This window comes from Nanorana parkeri, unplaced genomic scaffold (assembly GCF_000935625.1).
Source record: "Nanorana parkeri isolate BGI_ZX_2015 unplaced genomic scaffold, ASM93562v1 scaffold1490, whole genome shotgun sequence".
Taxonomy (NCBI): Eukaryota; Metazoa; Chordata; class Amphibia; order Anura; family Dicroglossidae; genus Nanorana; species Nanorana parkeri.
The window spans coordinates 485,686-500,062 of NW_017307758.1; the positions used below are offsets into that span (position 1 = coordinate 485,686).

At 40.2% G+C, this 14,377-nt stretch overlaps 1 protein-coding gene across 1 annotated transcript in view; it reads right to left on the bottom strand.

Annotated features, from left to right (window-relative positions):
• Positions 1–1,601: 1,601 nt before the first annotated feature.
• PDGFB (platelet derived growth factor subunit B) overlaps positions 1,602–14,377 on the bottom strand; it is a 26,759-nt gene continuing 13,983 nt past the window's right edge. The window contains exons 3-7 of the mRNA XM_018570264.1: positions 9,058–9,150; positions 8,059–8,252; positions 5,591–5,738; positions 3,411–3,586; positions 1,602–1,715 (exon numbers count right to left, since the gene is read on the bottom strand). Coding sequence (XP_018425766.1) covers positions 3,450–3,586; positions 5,591–5,738; positions 8,059–8,252; positions 9,058–9,150 — 572 coding nt within the window. The 3' untranslated portion in view covers positions 1,602–1,715; positions 3,411–3,449. The remainder of the gene's footprint in view (positions 1,716–3,410; positions 3,587–5,590; positions 5,739–8,058; positions 8,253–9,057; positions 9,151–14,377) is intronic.

Below are 14,377 nucleotides of genomic sequence, written 5' to 3' on the forward strand. Positions count from 1 at the left end.
TGTTCTACTGGTCCCTGTGTGTGTGTTGTAAAGTAGCCACCACTCCAAGCTCGCTCCTGTTATGGAATACAATCTCACGTTTAGTTTACCAATTTGTACTGAAAGTATAGTCTATCACGGGAGTGAGCATGGAGCGATGGCTACTTTACAACACCCACAGTGACCATGGGGAACAAAAGCCAGCCTACAGAAGGAAGGACAGTGTCAGCATGAATTCAGAGATTATTTGAGGATCTACAGCTGAGTGATACAGAAATAAGCTGCATTTTTTTTTAGATTTAACTCCTGAGTTTAGTGTCACTTTAATGGAAGTGTGTAAAAGAATGCCAAGTGTTACTAGAGCTGTGTATAACCATAGAAAGGAAACCTCACAATTGTCTGCTTTTCAGTTAAAACATAAAACAAAGCAGTAGATTGGATTTCATTTTTAATACAAATCAAAGATTTTTTGTTGGGTTCTTCTTCATACAATTTAAATATTGCATATAAATTACTATACATAATCAATATTTTAGTTATTTTTTAATGACAGGCAGAGCTGTGTGCAAAGAGAGAGGAATTGAAGATAGAGGTGGTTATATACAAAGGGGTTTATGTTTTACTCCAGATGTGCATATCTGACTTAATGGAAAAACACATAACCTATAAATGCGGCCCATGTATTGTGATGCCAAAGTGAAACACTTCCACCTCCCGACAGTGCTAGCATGATGGTACTACTAAAAAGGTGAGGTTTAAATGCTGCAGGCTACTGGCAATCAGAAACGCTAAATAACTGCTAGTGATAGATAATGTCTTATGCATCTCTACGGGCTGATAAAACTTTGTAGAGTGTTAGGATTTAGCTTCTGTTTTGCATAAAAGTCCATTTCCTCACCCCAGTAAACCAGGCTGGGAATACAGAAGAAGTCCAAATGATGTCATACATTACAATACTAGGCACTAGGCATAGGGTCTGAGAGTGCATACAGTTACAATCTGCTTAGCCTGATTGGAGTTTGGAGCAACACAGGTTTACATGGCTGGAGTAAACACATCAATGAACCACCCAAGTGTGTCAAGAAATCGTACACGTGGCAGAAAACACTAGGAAATAAATAAACAAAAATGCATTAAGTCAGTTTTTAAGGGCTACATTCTATAACAATTCCTTGTATTATATTTCTTAACAGCATCCGTATTGCAGAGTTGTATCTGCTGTTTGGTTGAACTACAACTACTAGTAGGCCTGAAGTTACAGCCACAGCAGTTGTTATCCACTGTTTGCTTTCCCTGATATGGCCCATTAGCTTAGAACAATAACAACGTGCAATCTGAGCAAAGGAAACAGATTTTTAAAAAAATATGCATATATTTATATATAAAAATACAAAATAAAAGTACATTAAATAAGGTGTCACTATACATCCAGTGAGTTCCAAATAGTTTGGAGCTTTCCTGTCCCTCCCACCACCCTGAAAAACAGTCAGTCACGAACATTTGTGGGGAAATAGGCAGTTAGTGGTTTTAATCTTGCTGCAGATAATGAAATGTACTTCTGTGAATCTCTTGTTAGGACAAATATCCGATAGGGGTGGCAGGTAGAGGTGGAATACAGTCTCTTTTTATTTGAAAACTGTCTTTGTAAAGCACCAGTGCCAAGTCCGGCGATTAAAATATGCGGTCAGAAGTGAGCCGGAGGACCCCATGGGGGCCAAATGTATTCTTTAGTTATCCTGTAAAATAAGGAAGGAAATGTCAGTGACTATGAAGTTATACAGCAGACCTGCCAACATAAACCATTTTCTTCATGTTTACTTGCTTCCAACTGCAGCAAATTCAGATGAATTTTTGGGCTGAATTAAAATTTGTTCATGTGCATCAGTGCAGCTCAAAAAGCCTAAATATTAAATTGTATCTAAACCCAAGAAGAAAAATTAAATATATTGCAGTCTAACAGTCTTTAGATGTGTGGTTGCATTAGTTTTCATTTTTTTCGTCTACAAGTACAGAAAAATACTTGTTGATCCTACCAGAAATCTTGAGTCCTTGTAACTTCCTGCGTACTGTACTGAAATCTCAAACAATGTAACCAGCCCTCCTAGTTATCTTTGTGAACTGTAAGTCATATATATACCCCGAGGTAATGGAGGGGGGGGGGGTGTTTGTAGTCCAAATCAAGGGAGAAGACTAGGGTGACAATGCTGTTCCTCCAGAGATACAGTGCAGTGTGTAAGCATTATCACCTTAGGACAAGAAGTGGGTTACTAGCAGGATTATCAGGTGGGAAAAAGCATTGAAATAACAAACCCTATGCAGCCACCACATACATTAAAGGTATTGCTTTTAGATTTAGATATACTTTAAGAGAAATAAATAAGAATGACATTTGGCCAGCAATAGGACACATTTATGAATACTAGCACTGATACTGCCCACATCTTCTGATTTGGTAGTGTGTATTGGGAAAATAAATTAAGCTGCATTTTGCAGAAGTAAGGAATCCTATACTGAGAGAAAATGGAAACGGTTATTGCTGATCTCTCTTAAGTACTAGCTGCCTGGCTGTCCTGCTGATGCAAAGGCTACAATACCTTCTAAAGTGCTAACCTAAAACAAATATACAGATCAGAAGTCGTGACCTCACTCTTGACTTTCTAATATTAATGCTTGTTCCATGCCAAAGTAGTGAAGCCGGAGACAGCCAGGCATACAGTCTTCTTAGGGGAGGGCAGTGATGGCAACCCCATACTTTTCTCAGTATGGGTTACCTTTAAAAAAAGCAAAAATTATCTTAACTTATAACACTTAATAGTTTCTTTGTTACAATATCTGAACATATGGGATTATTAGTGGATTGGTTTATTAGAGAAAGAAATCATTTGTGCATTTGTAAAACATGGCACATCAGAAGAAGTTCTTGGGCACAATTGAGAACATTTTTTTTTAGAGACAAGCATATTACATCATGTAAATAATCCATCTTGCCAAAGTAATAATTGCCATGGTCAAAAGAAGTAATAGGAAAAAAAATCTTAGACTACTATAACTATCCTAATTATAATTTACCATTAAGATTTCTGTATTGTGGCTTAGCACAACACTGACACAGTATCGCGTACCTCCCAGAAATCTTTAAAATCTTGGACCCCAACATTAGCACGTTACTGACAACAGCATCAAATGCATACATGTATCTATAACAAGACAAAACCTGCTTAAATAATTGTTCATAGGTCAAATCCAGAGGCATACATTATACTTGCAGACTTAATCTTGTAACTGTAAATTGAAGCCGCAGATTTAAGGTTTAAAGATTTGCTTTTCCCTTCCAATGCCACTTAATCCCACTAGAACTTGCAGCATGTGCCTCTGGCAGTTTCAAGATCAAGTGGATGTGTTAGAAATTGTGGAGGATTACCATCTCTCACCTGTTCAGAGACAGATACTAAGAGCCATTTGCATGGTCATTACGTGACTAGGAGGTCTCTCTGCTCCTTCTTACTGGGAAGATACTTGAATTTTTTATTTTTCTTCTTTGACGGTCGAAGTGGGGGCTCTTCCTTTCGGGCAGCAGTGGGGGGAGGCACTGTAGTTACAGTTACACCTGTGAAATTTATAAAGAAACATTAAAGCCTTTAATGACCAACGCTGTGATTAGATCAATTCTAGCCAACAGTTGCTTAAATTATTTATACTTGAAGTATTTGTAAAATGTAACTATATACAAAAATATCCCATATATACAAACTATGCAATAACAATGCAGTGGTCTATTTCTCTGCTTCGTGAAAGAAGTGAACAATGGAAAGCAGATTTCTATCGCAGAAGGATGTTGCAACAAAAATGTACATATAAAGACCCTTGGTAGCATACATTAATTGGTCACGTTCATAAATGTTGGAAAAGCCTAGCCATTTAAACTGAGGACACTCATGTATTGACTGCTGTGCTATAATAAAATTCAAAAAAGCAGTTAGTGTATACTGAGATGTACCAACTGATTACTAGGGGAATCAGAATAAATCTAGAATAGTCAATAGCAAGAGCAATGAAGCAACAGAGGGCTGTATTTTATAATGCCTAAACCATCATACGTGGGTGCATATTTTTAAAATAACAGACTCATCCCAAGTTTAAAAAAAAATTGTGGACCCCATGGCTTGCTATCATACCTCTAAAAGGGTAACCCCAAGCTGTTACTCCTGTCATATAATATGTATTTTATATAATTAAACGTCCACCCTGAAGTCGGTGCAAGGTTCTAAGATTGGCCTTCCTTAGCATGAACTTTCAAAAAGATACAAACTGCACACTGATCTCCACATATAAGAGCTTCTTCTTTTAGTAAAATCTTTTTAAAAAGCATGTACAAAATCTTGACATGGTTTACAGATGTAGCTTAATCATAAGGCCTTATGATTAAGCTTCATAAGTAAAACTTGTCAAGGTTTTGTTTGTTTATGCAATTTCTACAATTTAACCAGTTGACATCCGCGGTGTTAAACCCCCTTCCCATCCAGGCCATTTTTCAGTATTCAGCGCTGCGGTACTTTAACTGACATTTATTCCGTCATGCAGCGCTGTACTGAAATGAATTTTATACCCTTTTTTGGGGACAGATAGACGATTGCCGCGAACGAGCACATATAGGCGATCGGCGGGCTATGGACCCGCCGATCGCCTATATGTGAAACACCCGGTAACGGGTGTGTGCATTGATCGGGTCTTTTCTGCCCGTGCGTGCCCGCTAGGGGGCGCGCGCGAGCAGAAAAAAATTGCCGTCTGGAGACGGCAACCCGCAGATGCTGCAGTGCCGTCCGTCCGTTTTTTTACTACGGGCGGACGGCAAGAGGTTAACTAAATAAAGAAGCTCTTATGGATATCCATGAGCTGTTTCTTCTGGTCATTGGTTTTCTTGCCCTTTCCACCTCTTGTCCCCCGGTGTTTTTTCACCACATCATTAATCTTCACTTGAATGATACAGACCATTCAAGGTCTAATTCTGCACAATCATATCTTTTATTACTCAAGCCCTATGTGCTTGAGTAGTTGGTTCTATTGATCATACAGTGCACATGTGCCTAAACTATGGACATTGAAGTATTGACATATTTTAAAAAGCGGTAAAAGAGCCTTAAAACAAGCAATCCCTTGCCTCTATAGCTGCTTGTACTGAGAAGTAATTCATTTTTAAAGACAACAAAGGCTCTAAAGTCAGTTTTAGTCAGTCTATAAAAGCTTAGAAGCACCTGTTGTGTGTTTACATTAGAAGGCTGAGAGGCTGCCAAGATCTCTCTGCATTAAGAAGTAACTGGAAAAAAACCACGAATATTTCAGTTGCAAAGAACAAATTTGAATTTCTCTAAAATGCCTATAGGTACACAGGAGAATGAGGGCATGTTTTAAAAAGTTTTTTATTGCTTGTTCAGAATATATAAATGCTTTAGTTTGCATATTCTGGAAACAGCTTTTTACCCTCAGCTTAGGGTCGTGTTTCAGTTTTTTGTTACTTGTTAAAACTAAATAAAGTATATTGAAACAGTAAAAAAAACTAGAACGCACTTAGGATGTAGCAGTAAAAAGCACAACACTCAAAAAAGACAATTACCTGCAGCCCCTCTTTGTTCAATGGAAGTGTGGTGACTTCTGATAGGTAAGGGGTTGACTGACTCACACCTGCACTCCAAATGCTCCTCCAGAGGAATGGGGACAAGTTGAATATCCTTCCTGGATTTCCTGATCACAATTTTCTTCACCTGTACCAATAGCACATATATTAGAACAGGTTCCAACAACTGGATGACTACCTCTACCAGTGTGGTGATTATTAACTCTAGTAAAATTGTCAGTAAACTGTATAAAGTAACACTGTTTGCTGCTTAGCTACAGCAGACCTCATGCCAATCATTACTATTTTCTACATTCTATAGCCAGACCTCAAAGGTTTCCATTATTCAATAAGTGGAAATTCTATCTATTTTCAGAGTCACAGTAAAAAAATCTGGGTTCTTCTCCTCATTCTGCCTGCAGAATCATCATACTGTGCATGGAGCAGATATTTCCATTGCCCCAATCGCAGATTGCAGAATACAAATAATCCAACTTGGAATTTTCCATAGAAAACATCACACTTTTCCAAAGCACAACAATTTCCTGGAAAGTACCCCCAACAGTGGGGTACATAAGCAGCACTGTGAGAAAAATTATCCGCTGTACAAAATCTGTCCAATGTACTCACATAACCTAATTTTATTACATTTAATTTCTGGATGTAAAATGTCAGAAAGCTTCTTTTTCTACTACATTTTTAACATATAAAACACTTGCTTCTAAAGTAGTCCAGCAATGAAATGGTTTGGCTACACATGCCAAACTGTCAGGAAATTTGGCAGACTGTCAAGTATAACATTGCTTTGATCCAATGGAAATGGGGAGGGCTATGCATTCCAGGTGGGATATTTTCTTTTATTTTTTTCCAGTGTGAATGTGTATTTTCAATTAATCAAGTTTTAAATGCTGAAATTTTTTTTTTCTTTCCAAGCTTTTTAGTTGCTTTTCTGTAGCCAACCAGGAAGATGACATTAGTAATCAGAAACGCAGTGAAGTATCAGTGCAATGCAACATTGACATTCTGAATATAGGAATATAATTAGTAAATTAACTTTGTTGTCTTGTCTGAGAAATTCTTATAACTGAACCCCATAAACTAAGCTATAGTTATCTTTGCCATATTAAGTTTTTTTTTTATGCAGAAAAAAATGGTACTTATGTGTAGTTTTGCTACATATAAACAAGATTATAAAGCATACTGAATAATTTAAGATTCCAATAAATGGAATAACAACATCCAATAGGCCAGATAGAAGAACTGGTCATTTAAGTCCTTTAAACGATCCAAAATTTTGGCTCAGGTGGCCGACCAAATCAGCCTTTCAGATTTGGCAAACGAGTGCAGCCAACTCTTAGAGTGCATGGGTAGCATAATCAATAGCGACCAGTCAGTCTGGGCTTTCAGTTTAATCAAACTGTAGAAACTGATCTCCAATTGGTTGTTGTGGTTTGCTGTATATTTTTACATGTTTGGCTTTCAGCACATCAAGATCTTCCTTATGAAGTTTTTTTAGTCAATCACATGATGAAAAAATGCGACATTGCAGGACTGATGTGCCCCTTTGTCAGGCACAGTGACCGTCACAGTGCAGTGCTACAGCACATTAATGTATTACAATTAAATTGGCTACTACTGTAGGGAGCGCTATTTTTGAGGTAATAGGTATGGGGATTCCAGCACTAACAATAAACCCCTGTAAGTTAATACCTATGGAAAATGCAGGCAGCATCATATGTCATAGCCTGTAGTCTCAAGAAAAGGGGGGGTGTCTGACCACCAGGCCACTGGTTGGGTGTGATGTAGTCACTGGTGTTTCAATAAATAGAAATATAATAATTAGTGGGCACCCAGTCCAGTTACCAAGCAAAGGATAAAAACTAGCAGAATAGGAAGACAGGATTTTAGACCATGACACTTAAGATCCATGGTAGGCTAAGCATGGCATACATTTGCTTCCTGTCTGGACTTCAGCTGTAGTAAAAACCAACACACGTCCACTTTGCTAAAATAAACCAATGCAAGATGGATCTTAACGGGTTTCAATGATTACTGCATTAAAAATAAGAACTCTTTACTGAATAAGGCAGTTACGAAAGCTCATTGTGTCAATATGGTCTGCAATTTCTGATATAGGCCACCATGACATGTGGTCATTGTGGTTTTTATGATGGAATTTATGAGCAAATCATGTATCAATAAACAGTAAAAAGAACAACGCAGCAGCCATTTAGCTGATGTTTTATGGTAGACAGGAGCAATTGAACTTCATCTCTTGAATTCCAGAGGACATCTTAACTATCACAATTGGACTTTTTGCTTGACTTGTAACTTTAACTATGCATAGCTGCAAGCTAAAAAAGGACAGCTGAGACATTCAGTACCTGTTAGAGCACTGCAATTTCCCAGGATGGATATTGAATTGTCAGAATTCAATGGTAAAAAAACCCCACAGAATTATGTATTACCTGCACATGTCGGATGCGCATGCGGGACGGAACACATTTTATGTGTCTTGAGTTGCAACACCCTGAGCATCTCTGAACCTCCACACATGGTGGCTGCACAAGGAAGTTGGCATTGGTTGGATCAACCATCTGGCGGGTGATTTCAAACACCTCTGTTCTGGTTTTGCACTCTGCGATCTGGGCCTGCTGAGCATCTGCAAATAAGAAATGTCTCAGGTCAGTGATACAGTAAACAAGCTGCTGAAAGTTTTAAAAATAGCATATTGTGAGTCCACGTGACAGAACTGTGATGCTGACATCAGAGATATACAGCATGGCATTTCTCACCAGTGACAGAAATTCTCTGCTACTACCAGAGATGGATTAAGGCAGAATGGGCAAGCAAGGTAAAATCCCTTCAACTGACACTGATAAGAATTGCAATAGGCATTGAGCTGCTAACTCATTTGCTTGTACTGGCATGACTTCCCATCCGACACCAACTACTAACAAGTGAATTCTCCCTTGTGATGTGACAGGCAGGTGCACAGCCTTGATCAGCTGCGCTATCCCCCTGGTTATCCCCCTGGCATGGCAGTTGTAGCTGGGCCCCTGGGACATCCACTAGGCTCAAGGCTCCTTACTACTGTAGGCTGCCTTGTGGATGGTCTGGCTCTGACTACTACTAAAATGCTACAAAAAGCATCATCTGATTTAACACCAGTGAATTGCAATATAAGAACTGTTACAATGTAAATGCTTTCAGTCTTATAAAGTCAGAAGTTGTGCAAAGGGTGCCTATCTGATACCACCTCTCATGAAAATGTTTGTTATATACTGTGAACAGCTGTGTGCTTTCAGAGTTATATGTAGTTGTGAAACCTTTGTATATGCACAAGTACACACCACAAGTACAATTTTGATAAGCCCAGTTAACCATAAAGTAGGTATGCATGATGTAATTTGCAAGCTATGCCTCTTTGTCATTGAGAAATGGTTTAGCCCAGGGATATCTCTTACCTAAGCTGCGAATGGCCCGGGAGTGGCTGGAATTGCCACTAGGCAAACTTCTTATTTCATTTCTGGTTAATTCGTATAAGTCTTCCTCGTCATCTAGCAAGGGAAATAGGATTTAAAATAGATTTAAAAATGTCCATCTACTATATAATGCCATGTATACTTCAAGGTCAGCTTACAAAGGAAATAGTGCTCTGCAGAGCAAACATCAGCTGTGGTTAAAGTTTAGATTATACAGTATATCTAAGGCCTTGTTCACACCAAGCGCATGCCAGGAGCAGAGCAGAGCAGAGCAGTTATAGACTGGATCAAAACTGTGTCCAATGGTATTTTGGGCTCTGGTTCACACTGCAGCGTTCAGTTCCAGAGCATGTAAAAAAACTGCAGCAAGCCCTTTTTTACCTGCTCTGGAACGCATACAAAACGGATCAAAAATGCATGCAAATGCCATGGAACGCACTAAAAGCCCATTTTAACCTCCCTGGCGGTATTCCCGAATGTAGCTCGATGTTACTTTTCCATAACATAAGCGGTAACCCCGAGCTACACTCGGGAATGCCGCATAGCATTTACTTACCTTGTCCCTCGAGCCACGCTGTGTTCTCCGGCCGATGCCGGTAATCCGTCGCAAGGGCGTACGCGTCGCAGGGGGGCGGAACCGGCGGGATATTAAAAAAAACACGACAAAAACGAAACAAATTCGACAAACAAAATAGAAGGAAAAATTACACGAAAAAATTTTAAAAAACCATACCGCCAGGGAGTTTAAACTAAAAAACGGCCAGGACCGGAACGCATCAAAAAACGCGTCACAACCCACGGCACTGCGTGTGCAGAAACTGGTGTGAACAAGCCCTTAAGCATGCAGAGCTGTACGCGCTACAATTTTCAAACTAACATTGTCACAGATTTGCTTCCTGCAAATGTCAATGTGCCAATAATAAAGAAACTAAAATGTAATTCATATTACAAAAAAAGTTGGTAAAGATTAATATTCAGGTTGTCAAGTGCTATTTGCAGCGAAATGGTAGGTGGATAGTACATATGATCTGCGGCCATTAAAATATGTGCATTGAGTCTATGTTTATCTTGGTATCTTCTGGTTTGTTCCCAGAAACATCATGTTGTATTATTGACATCCAACCAAAATGACCATAACATGTTAAGAAAATTAAATAATATATTTTGGGCAGTTCTGCATGGGTTAATGTTCTCTGTAAAATATGTCAATACTTTATAAATCAGTGAAAATAAATAATGATTCTTACAAAAAATACAGAAATAAATATAAAAATTGCTGTGTTAAAGATGTTTGGCTCTATTTAGAGTGCATTCACCTGTCAATATACAAGTGGTTTTTGATGGTGTTTTATCTTTGTATATTATTGGTTATGTCAATGTGTTTATTGTTAAAATGTTGATTAATAAAAATATGTGGTAAAAAAAAAATATACAAGTCAACATCACAACATCAACAGAAAACTATTTCTAACATTAAGCAGGAAATGTACACTTGGGCTCTTCTATTTTTTTTTTTTTTTTAGCCCGTGGAACGTGCATCGAAAACTACTTCCCCCTGTGAACAAAAAAAGTGAACCGTGAAATCACAGCACACAAAAAACGTGCACAAGGGTGCTTGGTCCTTCAATAAAGAAGGGACCTACTTTCCCGACCCCCCGGGGGAGAAAGGCTCCTGACAGGAGTTGAGTCTGTTGGTCCGAATGCTGGTGAACCCCGATCCTTTGGGGACCTGCTGGAACAGGCCCCGCACAGTACTAGGAGGGGGGCTCTCCCGAAGAGAGACCCCCCAGGTTGGGGGGAGACAGAGAACCCTATATAAGGTCACAGAATCTCCCCCCCACATCGGGAAAAGGTCCCGAAGGAACCTACACCCTCCGCATCTGTGGGTGAAATTTTCAATCAAAAAGTGCCAATCGTGCATATGGTGCAATAAATTAATAATAAGTGCCAGTGCACCACGCTGACAGGCCTTAGGGGCCGGAGTGCAAAAATATTGGCCCAGACTAGCCATAAGGCCTGTCTCGGAGGCGATGTGCAGAGAATAGCAATATGGTGTCGTGTCCAAGTGCACAGTGAATCACTTGTGGGGTTTCACACCATAGTGATTTCCTGATGCACCCCTGGGACGCCACCCCCAGGGGGCACAACACCACGGGCTTCTGCCGCCCCCAACCCTCCAGCCAGACCAAGCTTCACATCTGTTCAATCAGAAAGCCATGTACTGGGCTGTTCCCCTCTCACAGGAAGCAGCCCCACACGCTCTTTCACTCCAGCGAGTACTAAGTAACCATCCCCCGCAAGGACGGTTCTTTTCCCCACCGAAAACTGATAAGAACAGATACTACAATTGATCTTAGCTGAGCTCTTCTATTGCCCATTCTGACCAACCAGATTGTTTTTTGTTTTTTTTTATTCCCAGCAGTAGCTGCAATGTGGCTGACAGCTAATAGCACACAGAAACTTTCCTTATGGATACCTGTGATACATAAGCCACCGGGCTATAAAAGAAAAAAAACTATTTTACAGCTTTCTGTTTTGGTATAAAGATGAACAACTACTGCACAATGTTAGCCGCATGCACAAGTGTTTGGTTATTTTTCAACATTCACTACGTGCACTGTACACAATGTTCTTTTCCAGTTCTCTATGATGTCTGTGTATACTAGCCCCATGAATAATGCACACAGTACTACCCAATCAGATGCACCTTTCACTGGCTGAATTTTATCATTTTTTTAATCACAATGTAAACACGATCCTATAAAAAAAAAAGATGCAAGTTTTAGTGCGGTTAACAAAACAAACCATAGTGGAGGGGAGTGGGCACTAAGAGAAATGACATCAGCGTTTCCCCAAAGAATCTGACACCAGTAAAAACACAACCTGCTGAGAGTGTCCATTGAGCAAGCAGAATGTAGATGTGGCTATTGGCTATGTCTAAATGTACATGCAGGGCTTGCCTGATTAACTTAGAGCCTAAGGGAGATAGTTGATTGCAGTTATCTAATTTACAGTAAGGTATTCAAGATTTAGAATTAGGAGCCTGGAGGAGGTTGTGCTGTACCATTATATCTCAAGTGGATTTACATCCAAGAGAAAATGCATTGCTAAATGTTTATCACATGACCTATTTGTGTTTCTACTGCAAGCGTATGTAAACCCCAACAATAAAATTATCATCTTTTTTGCTCCTTTTTGGTCTGTTAAATAAACACATGAAAGGGATTTGTTAAATCTATGCTATAAATACCTGTTGATACTTCCAGACATACAGTTAATTTGTAAATTCCTGTGCACTCTGCAGCGTAATCCAATTATCTCAAAACACCCCCCATTTGTTATGGAGATAAGGAGAGGGGAGATGTTCTGCAATCCTAACACACATTTCCTGTTCTAGGGTGACAACGCTGCTCCACCATAGTCCATACTCCACAGTACTTTGAGTGAGCCTCGTCACCCTAGGACAGGAAGTGTGTTATTGGCAGGATCACCAGGTGAAAATAAAGGAACACATTCAATTATCAGGTGACTGCATCCCATCAGATGCAGTCAATGTTTGGGTATTCAGACAGACGTGGGTGTTGCAGCTGCCTGAATACAGTAACTTGCAGCACAGATTCCTCTATCCAGGCTGCTTACTGTAGATGGAGACATCTGTTAGCATGATATATACTGTATATATATAGCATGATATATGTTACATGTAGTTACATGCATTTAGTCATTTTCAAATAATTTCTAGCACGTTTCAGTTTACAATAAGTAAACCTATCATGTCCGCCAACATGAATAAACTAATTGGTACAAGGCAGGTATCTTGCCTGAAAGTACCTGTAAATATTTTTAAATCATCCCTACAGGGTGGGGCTTGAAGGAAATCTGTAAATAGCGAATTACCTCTTCTTCTGAAAATGCTGGTGATCTGGCTTCCCAGCTGATCCATTTACTTTAAGAGTCACTGACTTTGAACAAGTATGCAGATTAGGACTTCCAGTGTAATTGTTGCATGCTTGTTCATAGTCATTTAAGTGTATTACTGGGCAAATAACAGAAAAACATATTTTTAATGCATCTTTCCAATACATGTGTATTCTGCCTATGCACTAAAACCTCAAGCAGTGTTGTCAACCATGCCAAGTTCTGTGGACTACAGAACACCTCCAAATGTTATGAAGATATGAAAAGTGGAAGGTGTTTTGGGTCACAATGCTGTACTTGCACAGATACAGCAAAGTGAATAAGCATTGTCATTGCCCCCTTCTTCAATAAGAGAATGTCTAGTATTCATTGAGAAAAATACTAGGCACCCTCTAAATGTCCGCTATACTCACTGAGCGACTCTCCGCTGGAAGCCGCTGAATCTCTCTCCGATCATTGCGGGGAGACCCGCCGAGCCGCTCCCAGGCGCCGCACGGGGACAGGAGTGCACAGGGAAGATAACTGCAGCCGCGGCGGGGGGGCACTGCCGCATGGTACAAACGATTCAGATCGCTTGTACATTAACAGCCATCGCTGGCTGTTAAAAACGGTACCAAGAACACAGCAGCTGCAGCAGCCGTGTTCTTGTTTTAACCACTTTAACGGGCCGCCGCCTATAGATGTATTGCGGCCCGGAAGTGCAAGGATGGCGTCCTCCAAATTACTCACCCCACATAGATCAAGGGGCTTCTACAGGATTTAGGCAGTTCGCTCATTAGTTATACACAGGCCCGTCTTTAATACTGATCGGACCCTGGGCAAACATTTTCTAGGCATCCCCCCCCCGGAATTTCTCTCACCTCCCCAACACCCAGAAAAAAAAAAACAGCACACATAGATCATAGACTTCTCTCAAAAAAACTTTGACTGCAGGATTTCAAACCGATTGCAAGCTCAGTCGTTTATATTAGGGATGCACCGATATATGGGCCGCCGAAACATATCGGCCGTAAATGCCACTTTTGGCATCATGTCTCCAGGGTCTCAGGATGACTCTCAGGTGGTCAGTGCGGGGATCTCTGGTGGTCGGTATGGTATTTAGTCAGACTCAGGACATTCCAACATACAGTACATTACAAAAAGCCTGCATTTTATCGAATATGTGAGATAAAAGGGATGCTTTGCTGTTCTCTGCAAAGGCTTCCCCTACCCCAGCGTCAGGCCCTTCTTCAACCTTGGGCACCAGCTGCTTGGTACTCCTGTGATCAGAGGCGGCTCTAGAGTTTGCGAGGCCTTAGGCGAAACCTAAACATGAGGCCCCACTCAGGCCTGTGGGGTCTCACCAGGTCTCTGTGGGGTTTAACCAGGCTGGTGAGACCCCCAA